This window comes from Trachurus trachurus (assembly GCF_905171665.1).
Source record: "Trachurus trachurus genome assembly, chromosome: 17".
Classification (NCBI taxonomy): domain Eukaryota; kingdom Metazoa; phylum Chordata; class Actinopteri; order Carangiformes; family Carangidae; genus Trachurus; species Trachurus trachurus.
The window spans coordinates 1,560,768-1,579,133 of NC_139900.1; the positions used below are offsets into that span (position 1 = coordinate 1,560,768).

Consider the following 18,366-nt stretch of genomic DNA (forward strand, 5'->3'; position numbering starts at 1 on the left):
CACACAGTCAGTGATGTCATCGTTTCTATTCGTTCACAGCTTCGTTCGTTCGTTCTCACTCTGATCAATAAAGTTTAATGAGGATGAAGTTTGTTTATTATTAACAAATCTTTGATCTTTTCATTCAATAAAAGCAGATAAAAGGTGTGTGTGTGTGTGTGTGTGTGTGTGTGTGTGTGTGTGTGTGTGTGTGTGTGTGGCTGTTTTCGAAACCGCATACTACTGTACTGTATACTGCAGACTGAATGTGGGATTCAGTTTCCCAGAATGCATTTCGCGGCTAGCGGTAGCAGTAGCTGTAAAACAGGCTAAAAGCTGATTTATTTCCCGCTCTAACGCTGTTATTATGTAACTTTATTAAGTTTTAATATGTTTTCATGAGAGAAAGTAGCGTTAAGATCCCAAATATACGGCCAGTTGATCCAATGACGGCTGTTTGGGACAGTAGTCACTCTGCAGAGCTGCTCGGCCGGCCAACCTCCGTCGTCATCCCGGGGGAGAAAGAAAAACCATCGCTAATTAACTTACCCGCAGGTTTTTAGAGGTTTACCACCGGCTGGTTACATTATTTCTAGGAGATAAATGTTGGTCTCAGTGATGAAATCTAACAGCTGTATCAGTAGCATTAGTTAGTGTGAATGTAAAGTGAAGCTTCCTGTGTGTATTGGACAGAAGAGCAGCGCTGCCTCGGGGCTCTGGAGCCTACGGACACAAACCACCACATTTACATCCAGAAATACATGTTTTACAATCAACACATCAGTCTGCAGTAAGTTTTATTTTATTAAACTATATAACATAGTTACGGCACACGGCAAAGATACTTCACTACCGTCGTTGGTTACGGTTAGACGTCATGCATACTGCAGATTTAGCTTTTGTTTGCATACTGCATTTTGGCCAAATCCGTACATACTAGCAGTATAGTAGCGGTTTCGAATACAGCCAGTGTGTGTGTGTGTGTGTGTGTGTGTGTGTAACTGATCAATAGATATATTGATCTCCAATAATCGTGTGTATCTACTGAGGTTAATATAATGTGATCTACTATCTAATAAATATGTTTGATCTGTTTGAAAATATGTGATTGATTGATCTGCTGATTCACCTGAGACCTCGACAGGAAGGAAGGAGAGAAGACAGACCTTCAGAATAAAACGCAGGACATCCAAAATAAAAACCTTCAAAGAGACCTTCAAAATAAGAGTGCCTCAAAAAAATCACAAAACAACAGAATAAAACACAGACTTTCAGAATAAAACATAGACTTTCAGAATAAGAGTGTCAAAATAAGTTAAACAGCATCTGAAAAAAACACAAAAGCGTCAAAATAAAACACAGACCTTCAGAATAAAACAGACTTTCAGAATAAAACATACATTTTCAGAATAAAACACAGACTTTCAGAATAAGAGCGTCAAAATAAGTTAAACAGCATCTGAAAAAAAACACAAAAGCGTCAAAATAAAACACAGACCGACAAATAAAAACAACACTTTCAAAATAAAACAGACCTTCAGAATAAAGCGACATGAGTGACATCATATGTAGCGGACGAGTGGAAAGTACAGGAAGTCAGAGAGAGAGAGTGGCGTCGCCTGGAGGAAGATTGATAATAATGATCAGTTTGATTATAATGATCAATTGATTACAGTGATCTGATTAATAATAGTATTGATCAGGTTCATGTATGTACAGGTGGTTCAATCACACCCAGGGGGCAACATCCAAAAAAGTTTTTTGGAAAACAGACAGGGAGCGTTGTAAAAGGTTTGACAGCAGAAATGATCTGTAGGAAGTTGAAGGATTAAAACCTGGGTGGACAACCCGGTCAACTAGCTGCTGGAAAGCTACAGGGGCCAAAACCCCTTTCTGGGGTCATTCTGCTGGAGAAATGATGTAAATGCAAATATGTAGGTACTACAATGGCATAAATAGTCATACAACTATAACATTTGGCAGAGAGTATCTTGACACATAGGGGGAGGCATGAAAAAAAGATTCTGGGGTTTGTTGCAACTCGATTTTAAGATATCACCCTCAACATCCCAAAAAAGACAAAAAAAAGTACTGTTCACCTGACAAATTCTCATGAAAATTATTATTTTTCAGCACTTCATGGAGAATATCTATGCCTAACATGTATATAGAAAACTTCCTTAATTCATAAGCTTCCATTTGAGTCCCAGACAGCTAGTTGACCAGGTTGTCCACCCAGGTTTTAATCCTTCAAGTTCCTACAGATCATTTCTGCTGTCAAACCTTTTACAACGCTCCCTGTCTGTGTTTCTGCTTTGCCCCCTGGGTATCAGAGAGAAGCTCTTAACTAGAGCACTGTTAAAGAGAGTAAGGACACCTCCATTGACTCCTGTGGTAAGGGTTTAAGGGTTTAAGGGTCTAAGGGTTTAAGGGTTTTGCGCCCCTAGTGGCAGGATATGGGTATTGCAAAAGCGCCCAGAAAACCCATTCACTCCAATGTATATGTGCTGTCCACTTGCTGGTAAATTGATGAAAACGGCCGTGTTTTTGTTTTTAGGTGTCTTGGTCATATCAGATTATACTTATAATTAGTTTATTACAAAATCTAAATTGAAACATTCATGTAGACAACTGTTTTATTACTGGCCTATGTGTTAATGTTTATCTGTAAAGGATCCTCAATGATGCTATTAACGTGGGTGATCTATAAATGTCCTTAAATTATTGAAAACACCACACTGCTCATTCACCAACAATGCAGAGAAGTCAGTTCTTTAGTAAAACCGATATTCCTCCACCAGGAGGCGCTGCCATTGGACCGATGCTGTCCTTACTCTCTTTTACAGCGCTCTACTCTTATTAACTAAGTGGTGGCGATGCGGACGTGCGGCGCTCCAGCTGTTGTCGCACCAGGCTGTGACATCACTGGTGGGCGTGGCTACAGGCGCTGTGTCATGGCTTCAGGAAGCTAAAGGGTTGTGCTCTTAAACCGCCGTCTCTTTGGTGTCCGACCGTCAGACGGGTCCAGGGCCATTGTCTAGGGGAGAAAGGTGGTGATAACTCTAGGGGCCCAGCGCCCAGTGGGGCCCATAAAAAACCCCAGTAGTCTAATCTTTGTATGACTGATTTATTCTGCGTAAGACCCTGACTAATACTCATAGTACACTGTAAAAACTCTACATCTTTCCAAGAATATTTGTCTTATTTCTTGTCCAAATGTCTCATTTCTAGTCAAAACTAATCTCTTTCCACTTAAAATAAGACTCATTACCTAAAAATTAACTTGTTTTTTGATCATTTTCACTTAAATTCACAATAAATAGAAAAATCTGCCAGTGAAAGTAAGTTTTTTGTGCTTGTAATAAGGAAGAAAAACTTGCTCCACTATCAGATTTTTCTACTTATTCCAAGTGAAAATCTGCTTGAAAGAAGTAAAAAGTGTCTAAAAACAAGCTGCTTTTAATATGATGAGTCTTATTTTAAGTAGAATGAGATTTGTTTTGACTAGAAATGACATTTTGACTAGAAATAAGACAAATATTCTTGCTAAGATACTTGAGTTTTTGCAGTGTAATGCTGCACTAGCATCAAAACAAAGAAGGCTAAATAAAAAACCATAATACATACGTAGTCTAAGAAAAAAAAAGGAAAAGTTAGGGGGAGGGGCCCACTTTAGTATTCTTTAAGGGGGCCCAGATCTCCTAGCAACGGCCCTGGTTGAGGGTCAGACTGGTCAGACGGCGTCCTGGTGGAAGGCTTGCAGCAGCAGGTCCAGGTCTTCGGCGCTGGCGGCCTGGAAGAGCTCGGGCCGGTCCATCATGGACACGGCGATGCGCAGCGCGGCCCAGATGTTGGCCGACATCTGCTGCTGGCTGCAGCGCTGCGTCCGCCGCTGCTGGCTCAGAGCCGCCAGGAAGTTGGTCACTGCCTCCCTGCAGAACCAGGACCAGAGCTCAACGTTCAAATAACCTTTATTGTCATTGCAGCAAACAAAGTGCAGAGATTTGTGGCGCCTCATCCATTCCAGGAATAAAAAGGACTAAAAAAATACGTGTAAAGGACATCCTCAACGACACACATGCTACTCACACAGGAATAAAATAAATATCCATCCAGTTATTAAAATCAGTATTATCCATAGAACTGGTGAGAATAAATAGATATTGAGAAAGTGCTTTAGTGGTTTTTCCCCTGCTGTTATACCGGTCTGCCCTCCCTTCCCATGAACCAGTCTGCCATCCAGTCCTCCCATTAAGCTGGTCTGTCCTCTCTTCCTATGAACCAGTCTGCCATCCAGTCCTCCCATTAAGCTGGTCTGTCCTCTCTTCCTATGAACCAGTCTGCCATCCAGTCCTCCCATTAAGCTGGTCTGTCCTCTCTTCCTATGAACCAGTCTGCCATCCAGTCCTCCCATTAAGCTGGTCTGTCCTCTCTCCTTCTATGAACCAGTCTGCCATCCAGTCCTCCCATTAAGCTGGTCTGTCCTCTCTTCCCATGAACCAGTCTGCCATCCAGTCCTCCCATTAAGCTGGTCTGTCCTCTCTTCCCATGAACCAGTCTGCCATCCAGTCCTCCCATTAAGCTGGTCTGTCCTCTCTTCCTATGAACCAGTCTGCCATCCAGTCCTCCCATTAAGCTGGTCTGTCCTCTCTTCCTATGAACCAGTCTGCCATCCAGTCCTCCCATTAAGATGGTCTGCCCTCTCTTCCTATGAACCAGTCTGCCATCCAGTCCTCCCATTAAGCTGGTCTGTCCTCTCTTCCTATGAACCAGTCTGCCATCCAGTCCTCCCATTAAGCTGGTCTGCCCTCTCTTCCTATGAACCAGTCTGCCATCCAGTCCTCCCATTAAGCTGGTCTGTCCTCCCTATGAACCAGTCTGCCATCCAGTCCTCCCATTAAGATGGTCTGCCCTCTCTTCCTATGAACCAGTCTGCCATCCAGTCCTCCCATTAAGCTGGTCTGCCCTCTGTTCCTATGAACCAGTCTGCCATCCAGTCCTCCCATTAAGCTGGTCTGCTCTCTCTTCCTATGAACCAGTCTGCCATCCAGTCCTCCCATTAAGATGGTCTGCCCTCTCTTCCTATGAACCAGTCTGCCATCCAGTCCTCCCATTAAGCTGGTCTGCCCTCTGTTCCTATGAACCAGTCTGCCATCCAGTCCTCCCATTAAGCTGGTCTGTCCTCTCTTCCTATGAACCAGTCTGCCATCCAGTCCTCCCATTAAGCTGGTCTGCCCTCTCTTCCCATGAACCAGTCTGCCATCCAGTCCTCCCATTAAGCTGGTCTGCCCTCTCTTCCCATGAACCAGTCTGCCATCCAGTCCTCCCATTAAGCTGGTCTGCTCTCTCTTCCTATGAACCAGTCTGCCATCCAGTCCTCCCATTAAGATGGTCTGCCCTCTCTTCCTATGAACCAGTCTGCCATCCAGTCCTCCCATTAAGCTGGTCTGCCCTCTCTTCCCATGAACCAGTCTGCCATCCAGTCCTCCCATTAAGCTGGTCTGCCCTCTCTTCCCATGAACCAGTCTGCCATCCAGTCCTCCCATTAAGCTGGTCTGCTCTCTCTTCCCATGAACCAGTCTGCCATCCAGTCCTCCCATTAAGCTGGTCTGTGTGTGTGTGTGTGTGTGTGTGTGTGTGTGTGTGTGTGTGTGTGTGTGTGTGTGTGTGTGTGTGTGTGTGTGTGTGTGTGTGTGTGTGTGTGTGGTTGCCTGGTTACCTGTGTGCTCCCAGGTTGATGCAGCTGATTCCCAGGTTGTATCTGGAGCGGATGAATCCCGGCTGCAGCTCCAGCGCGCGGCTGTACGCCTCCACCGCCTCCTCGCTGCGGTTCCCGTTGGCCAGCGTGGCGCCCAGCCGGTTCCACAGCAGGTAGTCCTGAGCACAGGGGGGCGGGGCTTAGCGAGGGCCGCCAACCGTGTCTTAACATACAGAACCGTCTCACGTCCCTTATTGAACTGATACGGGACACATCTTTGCTTCCTATTTTTATTTAAATCCGTGTTGTTTGACTTTTATTCTAATGAACCGGTTGACTGATGCTGTCGACTCGAGCTTCTCGTCGACCAATGAAACTCCGTCATGTTGCTATGAGAATGTGGATCTCTTGACCAATAGAAAGCACTGTCATCGTTGCTAAGATACGCCACACAGGCGGAGGGATACTGAGTGAGTTGGTTAGTTCCTGATGAACAGGAGGTTGGGGGGGGGGGGCGAGTCCAAGTCTTTCACATATTTGAGCATTTTATTTTTTAAAGAAGGAACACAACAGTTACTTTTCCTGGTGATTAGTTACTTTTATAATGTAGTAGGCCTAATTCAGTTCAACTCACTCTGTTACTTTTTGGGGAAGGTAACTAGTAGCTACAACTAATGACTTTTTTAAAGAAACGTGCCCAGCACTGGACGCTACCCGGACAAGTGCAGTGGTAAAAAAGGTTGAAAAAAAAAACGAGCAGAAGTTTAGAAAAGAACGGGAGAATAAAGAGGAGTCAGGTAGATAGAGCCTGGATCAATAACTAGATTGATCTGGTTGATAGACAGGCTGCAGGCTGGTTGCCTTTTATCATCAGGCAGAGGGACTGGTGATGAAAACTAGATTTTTTTCTAACTCAGGTGCATTTACATTTGTTTTTTACAATGTTTTATTAATGTACATTGTCCCTTGTCAAATAAATTAAACTGAAACTGAAACAGTCACAGGGAAGGTAGGTCATCAGTGTGTGTGTGTGTGTGTGTGTGTGTGTGTGTGTGTGTGTGTGTGTGTGTGTGTGAGACCTGCGGCCTGACGGACAGCGCGGCGGTGAAGGCCTCGACCGCGCGGTCGAAGTCTGAGCTCAGGTTGAACAGAACTCCCAGTCCGGTCTGGAGATCTGGATCCACCTGGTCCACGTTGAGCTGGGAGGCGTCGAGGAAGAGCTGCAGCACAACCTGCACATCGCTACACACACACACACACAGAGATACACACACACATTAGACATTAGAAAATAAGCTTTAAAATGATACCCTAGTCAGAGTCCTACATTTGATGGTTTTCTAGATGTGGCCATTTGAATTACGATCTTTCACTCTCTTATTCTGTTCTAAAATCTGAGAAAATTGCAGTTAAAGTTTTTGCCAGTGACTCTGGCATCTGTTCCTGTACCACGTGATTACACACACCCTGTAAGGTCCCTTGTTGTCATAGAGACACCATTCACTGACCCTCGGAAAGCAGAGAATCTCACAATTCAGATGCAGTTTACAGCTCGTCTCTATCATAAACGGTTCAGGAGATATTTCATGTTTTGCACCGAAGCAACACTCATTTTCAGAGGGTTTAAGTTGCAGGTCAACTAATCATCATTTCGTGCCTTTTCTCAATTATCTGGACTGTGAAACTTTGGGAGATTGTTTTTGAATGTCATTGCTTTGAAATTAGGGTAAAATATATATTTTTTAATTTTCTATGGGTTTCCACGTTATCAGCTGATTATCTAAAAATAGAACGTTGCGACTAGTGATGTCACGATTAATAATGTTCTTGGTACGATTATCGTCAGAGAAATAATCAAGGTGTTACGATCATCACGGTTATTCTACATTAAGTAATTTCACAACACTATGAATGTGTAAAATCAAATATAGTCAAAATATAACTACATTACTCATTATTTACACAAAATATTTCAAGTATCTAATAATATATGACCAATTATTAATCCCCAGGGGAAGTGTTTGAAATATTCAGGTCATAAATTGTCATCTATACCAAATATTTACATTTATTTTAATCATTTTTTGATTTATTTGGGGTTTCTTAAAAATACAAATGACACGCTAACATTTAAATTCCTACCAATTCAATGCTACGTTAGTTAAATGGACCAGTATCTGAGCATTTACCTTTACTTTGGAGCCACATCTGCCGATATAGTTCTGACATAATCTTTTTTGGAAAGTGACGGTATTCAGGAATCTTTACGATCAATTAATTGTGGCGTTTAATACCACGATTAATTGTGAAAACAAGTAATCGTGACATCCCTAGTTGTGACATCCGACTCATTTTGATAGAACGGGTCACATGTGTGCTTTGTGTTGCTGGGCTACCTGGCCGCTGGGCCCCTGCGCGGCGTGGCCGGGGAACCCCGTAGTGGCGCGGTCAGCTGGCTGTAGCGCGGGTGGTGGTTGATCCAGCGGCGCAGAGCGTCACACGCCTCCCGCTGCACGCCGCTGTTAGTGAAGCTGACCGCCAGGGCCATGAGGGCCGCCAGGTTGGAGGGACGGAGGGACAGACACCTGAGGGACAGACAGGTGAGACAGAAACTGTACTGCACTTCAAAGAAATAAGTAAGGAAATGAAAAGATTCCAGCTGCTGACACCAGAGGAGAAGATGTGCGTCCTCTGGGAGAACGGACTGCGCAAAATTTTGCATTGAAGTCAATGGGACGGGCGGAAAAAAAAGAGCGAAAAAGACCAATCATTGGAGTTTAACAAACGTCTACTGCTCAGGCATACTTTCACCTAGAGACTCCATTTAAACTTTAAACAGTAGACACAAGTCTTGTGTATTGGCGTATTACTCCACGTTTTGATAGGTCATATAGTTTTTGATCAATCCCTGATCAATGACCATGATCATTTTTGGAGAAATTATGAGATTATAATGGGTGTGTATTGCACGGAATGTTCGTGTCAGAGTGCGTGACATCATCGGTTAGAGTGGGAGAGATGCCAGAAAAATTCCAGATTTTTTCTCTTTCCAAACTCGGCCCGGCCACAATTTACACTCTACACACATGATTTTTTCAGAATTTGTAAGACAAACTTGTTATCTCTCTTATCATCTGCTCAAAATATCAGAGAGACTTACAGAATTTAAACTCTGAGCCTCTAAGTGCGGCCACGTCTGTCTCTGCTCCTCATTGAGTCCAATACAAATATTTTCTGAGAGAAGCAGAACGGCCTGATGTTTTAAAACTGCCAGCGTCTCCAAAATATTTACTGTAGAAACACCAAATCGTACCAACATTTTCAGTAAGTCCTTAGAGCAACGTTGATCTGTGTTTTGTTCTGATAGGAGTTACACACACACACACACACACACACACACACACACACACACACACACACACACACACACACACACACACACACACACACACACACACACACACACACACACACACAGACAGGTTGTCCTCTACCTCTGCAGGGAGACGATGGCCGCCGGTTCGTTCTCGTTCTCGGCCTGCGTCGTCCCCAGCAGCTGCCAGGCCTGAAACACATGGAGGAGAAGCTGCTGCAGTTACCATGACGACCAGCGGAGGGAGCCCGTCTCCCTGACGACCAGTGATAATAACACCCACACCCACCCACCACCCTGAGGGGGCGGGAGCTTCTCGACCAATCAGAGCAAAGCAGGAAGCTGTGGCTCATTCATCAATAATAACTCTGATAGTAATATTATTAACCCTTTATTCTGAGCCTGTTCAATATGATAGAAACTGACTTGTGGTCTCCATGGAGAATATAAAAACAGACCACAAAACAGTATTTTGACATTACTTCTTTTTTTTTTTACTGTTGTAGCCTATTGCTAATATTAAAATGATGAGAGAATAAATGACAATGGCAATATAAAAGTTATTCCCTCACAAATTGTTCCATTCATCCTATGTCACTGAAATTTGAATATTTGACATCTGCACATGCAGTAGTTCCTCCTCATCTAGACAAATCTATACTGTAATGGCCATCTGATCAAAGCTGATGAATAAATAACACTATAGAACTTACATTTTTGATAATAATCCTTTTACTAGACATTAAATATATTGTATTTGTAACATGTTGCAACCGTCCCCAAACAATCTGACTCCTTACACTCAAATGCAAATTGTGAAGAATGTGGATTCTGTAATCATCTTTTAATTGTGTTGACTATTAACAGACAAATGTAAGTTTTTTCTCACTCCACAAATAAAACACAACACTTACACTACATGCACAAATTAGTAATTACAGGTGCACAAATACTATTTTACATGTCACAGATTAAAAAACAGGCCTGTACACATTTTTTCTCCAATTGTTTCAGTATATTTATTTGGTGCAAAATATATTTGTGCACCTGTATCAAACAAAATTTGAATCTTTGCAAATCCGATTTTGAACTTGTGCAAAAAATCCAATATATTTAAAAAATAATTTCTCAATGTGTTCCTTTAAAACACAAATACAAATCGATAATTACAACTGCTTGAATCTTGCCCACGAGTCACAGATTCTGTTTCCTTCAACTACAAATCAGCCTTATTTCAACCATTAATCCATTAGTAGTTGTTTGATCAATAAAAACTCAACCAGTGTTTCTCAGACCACCAGACGACATCGTCTAGGGTCGTCAGGAAAAACACAGTTTTTATTTGGACCGAACCAACTGCTGATCGGCGGGCGCTAACCCTGGGCGGAGGGATACGTGAGTTAGTTCGGTCCAAATAAAAACTGTGTTTTTCCTGCACTTTGAAGGGCTTGAAAAAATTATATTATAGTGAACAATGGAACTGTGTATTATTTTTCAGGTAAAACCTCTTTTAGGCCGTGAAAATAGGCCGTTTCTTTGGGTCTGTTCACAACACTGTATGTTGTAAATCTCTGGGCAGGGCTATTATGGGCTGGCGTTGCTAACGGGAGGAGTGCAGAGAGTCTTCTACTGCAATTAAAGTACTTAGGGGCTATTTGTAGATCATACAACCACACTTTAAAAAAATGATACTATCCCTTTAAACATATTTCCCCAACTAGGATTTCTTAGGACTTTTAGTCTGTTGTTCTGGACACCTCAAAGACATGATGTATGGTGAAAAACATAGTTCTATTTTGGGTCCAAACTGAGCTGGATTGCCTGGACTAATAGAGACCAGGACCTTGTTACCTCCGAGTCCTGCGGGTCCTGCAGGATGGCGGCCTCTAGCAGCAGCACGGCGGCGTTCAGGTCTCCGTGGCGAGCGCGGTCCTGTCCCTCGGCGAAGGCGTTGGAGCAGTCACGGTACGGGTTGTTGGAGCTGAAGATGTAAACCTGCAGCACAGAGGGGGGATTGATTATTGATTAGTGGTTATTGGGGTAACACTTTACTGTAATAGGTATTAGTAAGATTGACATAAAACTGTCATAACCATCAATGAATACTGATGACAGCTGTGGTTCAGTGTCATTCGCTAAGTTACACTGCAAAAACTCAACATCTTACCAAGAATATTTGTCTTATTTCTAGTCAAAACAAATCTCATTCTACTTAAAATAAGACTCATCACATTAAAAGCAGCTTGTTTTTAGACACTTTTTACTTCTTTCAAGCAGATTTTCACTTGGAATAAGTAGAAAAATCTGATAGTGGAGCAAGTTTTTCTTCCTTATTACAAACACAAAAAACTTACTTTCACTGGCAGATTTCTCTACTTATTTCAAGTGAAAATGAGTTTGAAACAAGTAAAAAAATATCTAAAAACAAGTTGATTTTTAGGTGATGAGTCTTATTTTAAGTGGAAAGAGATTAGTTTTGACAAGAAATAAGACAAATATTCTTGGAAAGATGTAGAGTTTTTGCAGTGTATGTCACTTTTGATGCAAAGTTGACATTGTTTGAGATGTTCCTTGTTATGAGAACTTGACATAATGTTTAAAGTTTGTCCATTAGGTCTGCTATGACAGTTTAAATTGTCTTTATGTCAAGTTGTCAGAACAAAAACATCTCAAACAATGTCAACTTTGCATCAAAAGTGACATAACTTACTGAATGACACGTAACCACAGCTGTCAGAAGTATTCATTGATGGTTATGACAGTGTTATGTCAATCTGATGAATACCTATTACAGTAAAGTGTTACCGTTACTTCCTGCTTCCGGTTCAGCTCTCTATCTGTTCAACATGTGTCACCAGATGTTTGACAACGTGTGGACATCAGAGTGACTTCCCCCCCGGTCACCGTGGTGACGTAACAGCTGCGGAGCGGCGGCGGCGGCGGGGGATTAGCATTAGCGGCGCTGGGCGTCGAGGACGGAGCGGCTCGCAGCTGATCTCAGGTCAGAGGATTAGAGCCTCAGATTAACACAGAGCTCAGCCACGTAATCCCTCATCTGGAACATCTGCAGCGCCGGGGTCGCCCACCGTACACGCCGCCATCGCCATGGCCGCCGTCGCCATGGCTCCACGCCGTGTCGTCATGTGCAACAATAATAATCCTCCAGGACTCTGGATGTGCACTTTGCTCTGCAGCTTTGACTGTTGGTGAAGGTTTTTTTATTTGTCACTGATCCTCTCCCTCTTTGTATAAACTGTGTTGTTTTATTATGTTTTGTGAAGCACTTTGTGACTTCAAACTCCTGCAGCTGCAGTGACAGTTTCCTCATCACTGAACCTGAGCCACCATCCGATCCTCCCTCGGGACAAAGTCTCTTGGACATATATTGTATGTTCTGTGTTTTTCTTCTCTTTAACCGTCTCGTTTCAGTTTTTGCCGGTTGGCATCATCTGGTGCACCGCTGTTTCTCTCTCTCTCTCGTTCACTCACTCGCTCACTCTCGATGCGCATAGGCTAAATGTTATTTTTTTAAAAAGAAGGAAAAAACACAGATGCGCAAATTGAAATGACCTACTGTAGTGTAGTCTAACAATTCAGTGACCACAGCTGATCACCAGCTTGTCATGCTCCACCTGTCACGTCTCTAAACACAACTACGGGCTTCTTCTTCTTTTTGCTGCGGTCCGGCGCAGAATTAATAATAAAAAAAACGCTCGTCAGTCCGACCGTATCGGTCATATGGTAATATGATCATTGTCCCCACCACTTTTCAAAGTAAACTGACGCCCTTGAATGCAGCATAAGATAATATTGAGGAATTGCACTTAAGAACCTTCTTATGAACTTCTTAATTTTCTTCTTATGACATTTCTCAAGATCTTATATTAGTGAATCTGGCCCCAGGTCTAGAGGGTCTAGAGGGTCTAAAGGGTCTAGAGGGTCTAGAGGGTCTAAAGGGTCTAGAGGGTCTAGAGGGTCTAGAGGGACCAGGTCCAGGACTCACCTTGTCCCCCGGCGGTCCTGGCGGTCTGGGATTCTGCTGCTCCTCCTCTGATTCGTCGAGCCAGTTCCTCCTGGCGAGCTCCTCCCACTCCGCCTGCATCTTGTCCCAGAACTCAGTGTCCGACTGCACACACACACACACACACACACACACACACACACACACACACACACACACACACACATCCGTAAATCTATCCTTGTGAGGACATGGGAAACTTTAGGGGGAAGGTTAGTGTGTGTGTGTGTGTGTGTGTGTGTGTGTGTGTGTGTGTGTGTGTGTGTGTGTGTGTGTGTGTGTGTGTGTGTGTGTGTGTGTGTGTGTGTGTGTGTGTGTGTGTGTGTGTGTGTGTGTGTGTGTGTGTGTGTACCTCCACAGCAGCCTTCGCTCTGACAAACTCGTCCTCCATAGACTCGTGTCTGTCCAGCAGCGAGCGAGTCCGTCGGCGCTGTCGGGACGCCGCGCAGTCCTGGAGACACACACACACACACACACACACACACACACACACACACACACACACACAGACACACACACACACACACACACACACACACAGAGTCACCGTGTCATCAGAGCAGCTCCCTGAACTTCACACTGCCCTGTCCCTCTGTCCCTCTGACGGACAGAGGGACAGGGGGCAGCAGCAGCATGGACGGAGGAGGAGGAGGAGGAGGAGGAGGAGGAGGAGGAGGAGGAGGAGGAGGAGGAGGATGGGGTTACCATGGTTTTGGGCGTGCACATAGATAGTGATCTCACCTGGCACACACATGTGGCAGGTGTGTGTGCCAGGATCCATCAGCGCCTTCACTTTCTCAGGCGACTCGGCCTGTTCGGCGTCAGCTCTAACATCATGAACATCTTCTACTGCGCTGCCATCGAGTCCATCCTGAGATACGGCGTTAGGCTACGTCCTGCTTCGCTAATCTCACAGTAAAAGCCAAATCTCAAATACTTAATCTGGTCAAGACAGCTATAGCAAAATCTTGGGTTCCCCTGTCCCACGTTCACCTCTAGATCTGTGTGAACAGGCCACCATGAGGTTGGCAAACTCTATTCTAACAGATCCTATGCACGCACTTCTCCCTGAATATGAGCTCTTAGATTCAGGTAGAAGATACTGAGTTCCCCTGTGCAGGCACAACCGCCTCAAAAACTCCTTCATCCCTCTGTCCATTAAACTTATGAATGAGCAGCTTGTGTGATGATGTGTATGAATGTTTGTGTGTCCATACATCTGCCACTAGTAGCCTACTCTCTGAGGCATATTGCACTGTAATGATTTTACTGTATGTTTTCAGTACTTTCCTGCAGCTCTTCTGTTGTACTGTTTTTGTCTTGTTGTGAAGCAGCACTGCTCTCTGTCCCACAGACATTTCTCCCATGGGAGACTAATAAATGATTTTGACTTTGACTTGACGTTACCACACCTGGACAGTGGAGCATCTGGTGTCCAGGTCTGAGAAGCTGTGGATGTTGAAGGACGTCTTCATGAGAGGGTCTGTCCTGAACTCTGCAGACCTGAGGACACGAGACAGACAGACAGGTCATCATTCACCAGGCAAATAAGATAAGATAAGATTACACTTTATTATCAGATCACTCTGAAATTTGTCTTGCGTCCCATGACGTCCAAGGTTTCACACAAATAATAACAAAATAGCACAAACATACATTTACAGAAAAGCATAAATGTTACCCTCAAAAGTCACATTTAAAGAAAAACACAAACTACCTCCTAACTCCATTCACAACATAAATCCAACATTACAATGTGTGTTTGGTGCAACAGCCAGAGCTCAGTCTGTACATGAACCTTAGGGTCGACTTAGAGACCAAACTCTGATTGAACAGTTTGACAGACTGAGGGACAGAAGAGTTCCTCAGCCTGTTCAGTCTCTAAACCTTCTATTTGATGGCAGAAGCTGATATTCCTTCAGTAACACGTGAGAGGGGTCAGATGAGATATTACTTGCAAGAGACAACATTCTTTTAGTGTAGCTACGCTGCTTGAAAATGTGACTCCAAAGTTTGACCCACAATCTTTGAACAGATATGTAGCAGTCTGGTTAGTTTGGTTTTAAGTTGGACGGACAAACAACTAAACCAGGCACTGATTCCGTACTGCATAACACTGACAGAATGACTGAATGTCGGTTCTTGTTACCATTATGTAGAACAAACTTAAAACAGAAGACATTGAACTACAGGACGATGGTGGCATGGAATACGGTAGCTAACAGCTAGCAGGTTACAGACTTTCTCTCTCTCTCTCCCTCTCTTCTTTACACACACACACGCGCGCGCACACACACACACACAGCCCAGGTTGTCTGTCACATCTGTTGTAAACCTTGTAATACTAGCTTGTTGAGTACAGTTAACATTATTGTTGCTTCGGTTTGAGTGTGTATTAACTCGTGGTTTGTGCCGGCAGCTGTCACTAATGTTGATAAAGTGATGATTTACAATCGAGAGTTTATCCATTGTGTTTTACTTTGAAATTTAGCGGATGCTCGGTGCGTTTCATTTCCTGTTTCCTCTGCGTGGATTGATGCGTGATAGCTGCGTGACTGAATTTGCATGTTTGGTATTAAAGTTATCCAAAAGTAACTAAATGTAATCCGTTACATTACTTTAATTTTGTGGTAATTAGAGTAAGTTACTAATTACATTTTCTAACAGGTAACTTGTAATTGTACTGGAATACATTTTTAAAGTAACCCTCCCAACCCTGCAGGTCCTCACCACAGCAGTTCACTAGATGAGTGGTGAGACAGGCATCTCTTCTCGTGTCTCCTCCTCCGTCCTCCGTCCTCCAGCTCCAGGTTCACCTCGTCCCACTTGTCCAGCGGCGAGGACAGGCTGACTGTAACCATGACAACGACACAGGCCGACTGTAACCATGACAACGACACGACACAACGCTTCAGACCAAATAAGGTCACCGAGGGTTGACAGGAAGTGGAGCCTCATCACAATAAAAGCCCAGAGAGATTACAGGATTAACTCAACTCTCTCTGTTGGTTTAGTGTTCTCTCTCTCTGTCTCTTTTCTTCTCGTTTGTTTAACTATTATTAGGGCCACGGGCCATCGCACCGGGCACTGAAATAGCTGTAGGGACCAGTGCCTTTTCTTTTCTCAACAGTTTACAAAAGAAAAAACTGCGCAAATTTTTGCATTGAAGTCAATGGGACGGGCGGAAAAAAAAGAGCGAAAAAGACCAATCATCGGAGTTTAACAAACGTCTACTGCTCAGGCATACTTTCACCTAGAGACTCCATTTAAACTTTAAACAGTAGACACAAGTCTTGTGTATTGGCGTATTACTCCACGTTTTGATAGGTCATGTAGTTTTTGATCAATCCCTGTTCAATGACCATGATTATTTTTGGAGAAATTATGAGATTATAATGGGTGTGTATTGGACGGAATGTTCGTGTCAGAGTGCGTGACATCATCGGTTAGAGTGGGAGAGATGCCAGAAAAACTCCAGATTTTTTCTCTTTCCAAACTCCAAACGGCCACAATTTACACTCCACACACATGATTTTTTCAGAATTTGTAAGACAAACTTGTTTTGTCTCTCATCATGTGCTCAAAATATCAGAGAGACTTACAGAATTTACAGAATCAGCCTCTGAGTGCGGCCACGTCTGTCTCTGCTCCTCATTGACTCCAATACAAATATTTTCTGAGAGAAGCAGAACGGCCTGATGTTTTAAAACTGCCAGCGTCGCCAAAATATTTATTTATTTAAGTAAATAAACTTCTGGGTGCATGTTTGAGTCGCCATCTGACGCTGTCTGTGGAAAAAAATGTACACTTGAAGCAAGTCTACAGTTGATATTCCTGTGTTTCTGACACAAACGGGAGCTTCCCACTGCACCTGAACACACCGAGCGTCAACTTGGGTCTCGACTCCGCCAGACTTTGAATTAGATCTAGTTTTACAAACATGTCGGCTTGTTGAAGTAAATAAACTTCTGGCTGCATGTTTGAGTCTCCATCTGACGCTGTCTGTGGCTTTGAGGGATGGAAACAGCCTAAGCAGCAGAACTTGCATCCGCTCCCATTCATCGTTGCCGTGGCGATGCGGGGACAGACACAACTACCGCAAAACAGGAGAATTAAACTGTAAATCTACAGATTCCTTCTGTTAGACCCAGGGCCGTTGCTATGAATTCTGGGCCCCCTTAAAGAATACTAAAGTGGGCCCCTCCCCCTAACTTTTCCTTTTTTTTTCTTAGACTACGTATGTATTATGGTTTTTTATTTAGCCTTCTTTGTTTTGATGCTAATGCAGCATTACACTGCAAAAACTCAAGTATCTTAGCAAGAATATTTGTCTTATTTCTACTCAAAACAAATCTCATTCTACTTAAAATAAGACTCATCATATTAAAAGCAGCTTGTTTTTAGACACTTTTTACTTCTTTCAAGCAGATTTTCACTTGGAATAAGTAGAAAAAATCTGATAGTGGAGCAAGTTTTTCTTCCTTATTACAAGCACAAAAAACTTACTTTCACTGGCAGATTTTTCTATTTATTGTGAATTTAAGTGAAAATTATCTAAAAAGACAAGTTAATTTTTAGGTAATGAGTCTTATTTTAAGTGGAAAGAGATTAGTTTTGACTAGAAATGAGACATTTGGACAAGAAATAAGACAAATATTCTTGGAAAGATGTAGAGTTTTTACAGTGTACTATGAGTATTAGTCAGGGTCTTACGCAGAATAAATCAGTCATACAAAGATTAGACTACTGGGGTTTTTTATGGGCCCCACTGGGCGCTGGGCCCCTAGAGTTATCACCACCTTTCTCCTCTAGACAACGGCCCTGGTTAGACCTAAAATGTTAGGAACATACAGCCCCCAGTTGAATTTGCCCGGAATTGTCCTTTAAGGTCCATCATGTTCGCTGCAGCTGCTGCTCTGTACTGACTGTTGTGTTTTATTTATATTATCTTTTCCTCTTGTCATCACCACACGTGTCTTGTTGTGTCTTTTGTCTCTACACAATGAAATCAAACTAAAGCCCAGATTAGAGAGCGATTAGATTAGAGCTTTTCCCCTGATGAGGTCTGGATGTCTGCATGGTTCACCTGAGTCCAGTGAGCTCCTCTCCGGCGTGCGGGGGCTGGTGGGGGGGGGCAGCGGCTGCACCTCCACCTGGATCAGCTCCGTCTCATCGGGCCGCGCTCGGCGCCGAGGACTCCTGGAGCTGGCCTTCCTCCTCAGGGGACTCCTCCTCTTCTGCTCCTTCACTGCTGCTGCTCCTCCTCCTCCTCCTGCTCCTCCTGCTCCTCCTGCT

General features: G+C 43.5%; 2 protein-coding genes across 2 annotated transcripts in view; both read right to left on the reverse strand.

Annotated features, from left to right (window-relative positions):
• Nucleotides 1-18,366, reverse strand: part of LOC311000809 (dual specificity protein phosphatase 18) — a 255,469-nt gene that overhangs the window by 215,990 nt on the left and 21,113 nt on the right. The window lies entirely within an intron of this gene.
• The window catches only part of pex5lb (peroxisomal biogenesis factor 5-like b), a gene marked incomplete at both ends in the record, with an annotated part of 28,440 nt that continues 13,786 nt past the window's right edge, over nucleotides 3,713-18,366 (reverse strand). Inside the window, 11 exons of the mRNA XM_083990648.1 lie at nucleotides 3,713-3,911; nucleotides 5,699-5,856; nucleotides 6,757-6,919; nucleotides 8,074-8,262; nucleotides 9,172-9,242; nucleotides 10,902-11,045; nucleotides 13,054-13,176; nucleotides 13,424-13,522; nucleotides 14,484-14,574; nucleotides 15,802-15,922; nucleotides 18,158-18,317. Of these exons, the coding sequence (XP_083846774.1) occupies nucleotides 3,713-3,911; nucleotides 5,699-5,856; nucleotides 6,757-6,919; nucleotides 8,074-8,262; nucleotides 9,172-9,242; nucleotides 10,902-11,045; nucleotides 13,054-13,176; nucleotides 13,424-13,522; nucleotides 14,484-14,574; nucleotides 15,802-15,922; nucleotides 18,158-18,317 (1,518 nt within the window). The remainder of the gene's footprint in view (nucleotides 3,912-5,698; nucleotides 5,857-6,756; nucleotides 6,920-8,073; nucleotides 8,263-9,171; nucleotides 9,243-10,901; nucleotides 11,046-13,053; nucleotides 13,177-13,423; nucleotides 13,523-14,483; nucleotides 14,575-15,801; nucleotides 15,923-18,157; nucleotides 18,318-18,366) is intronic.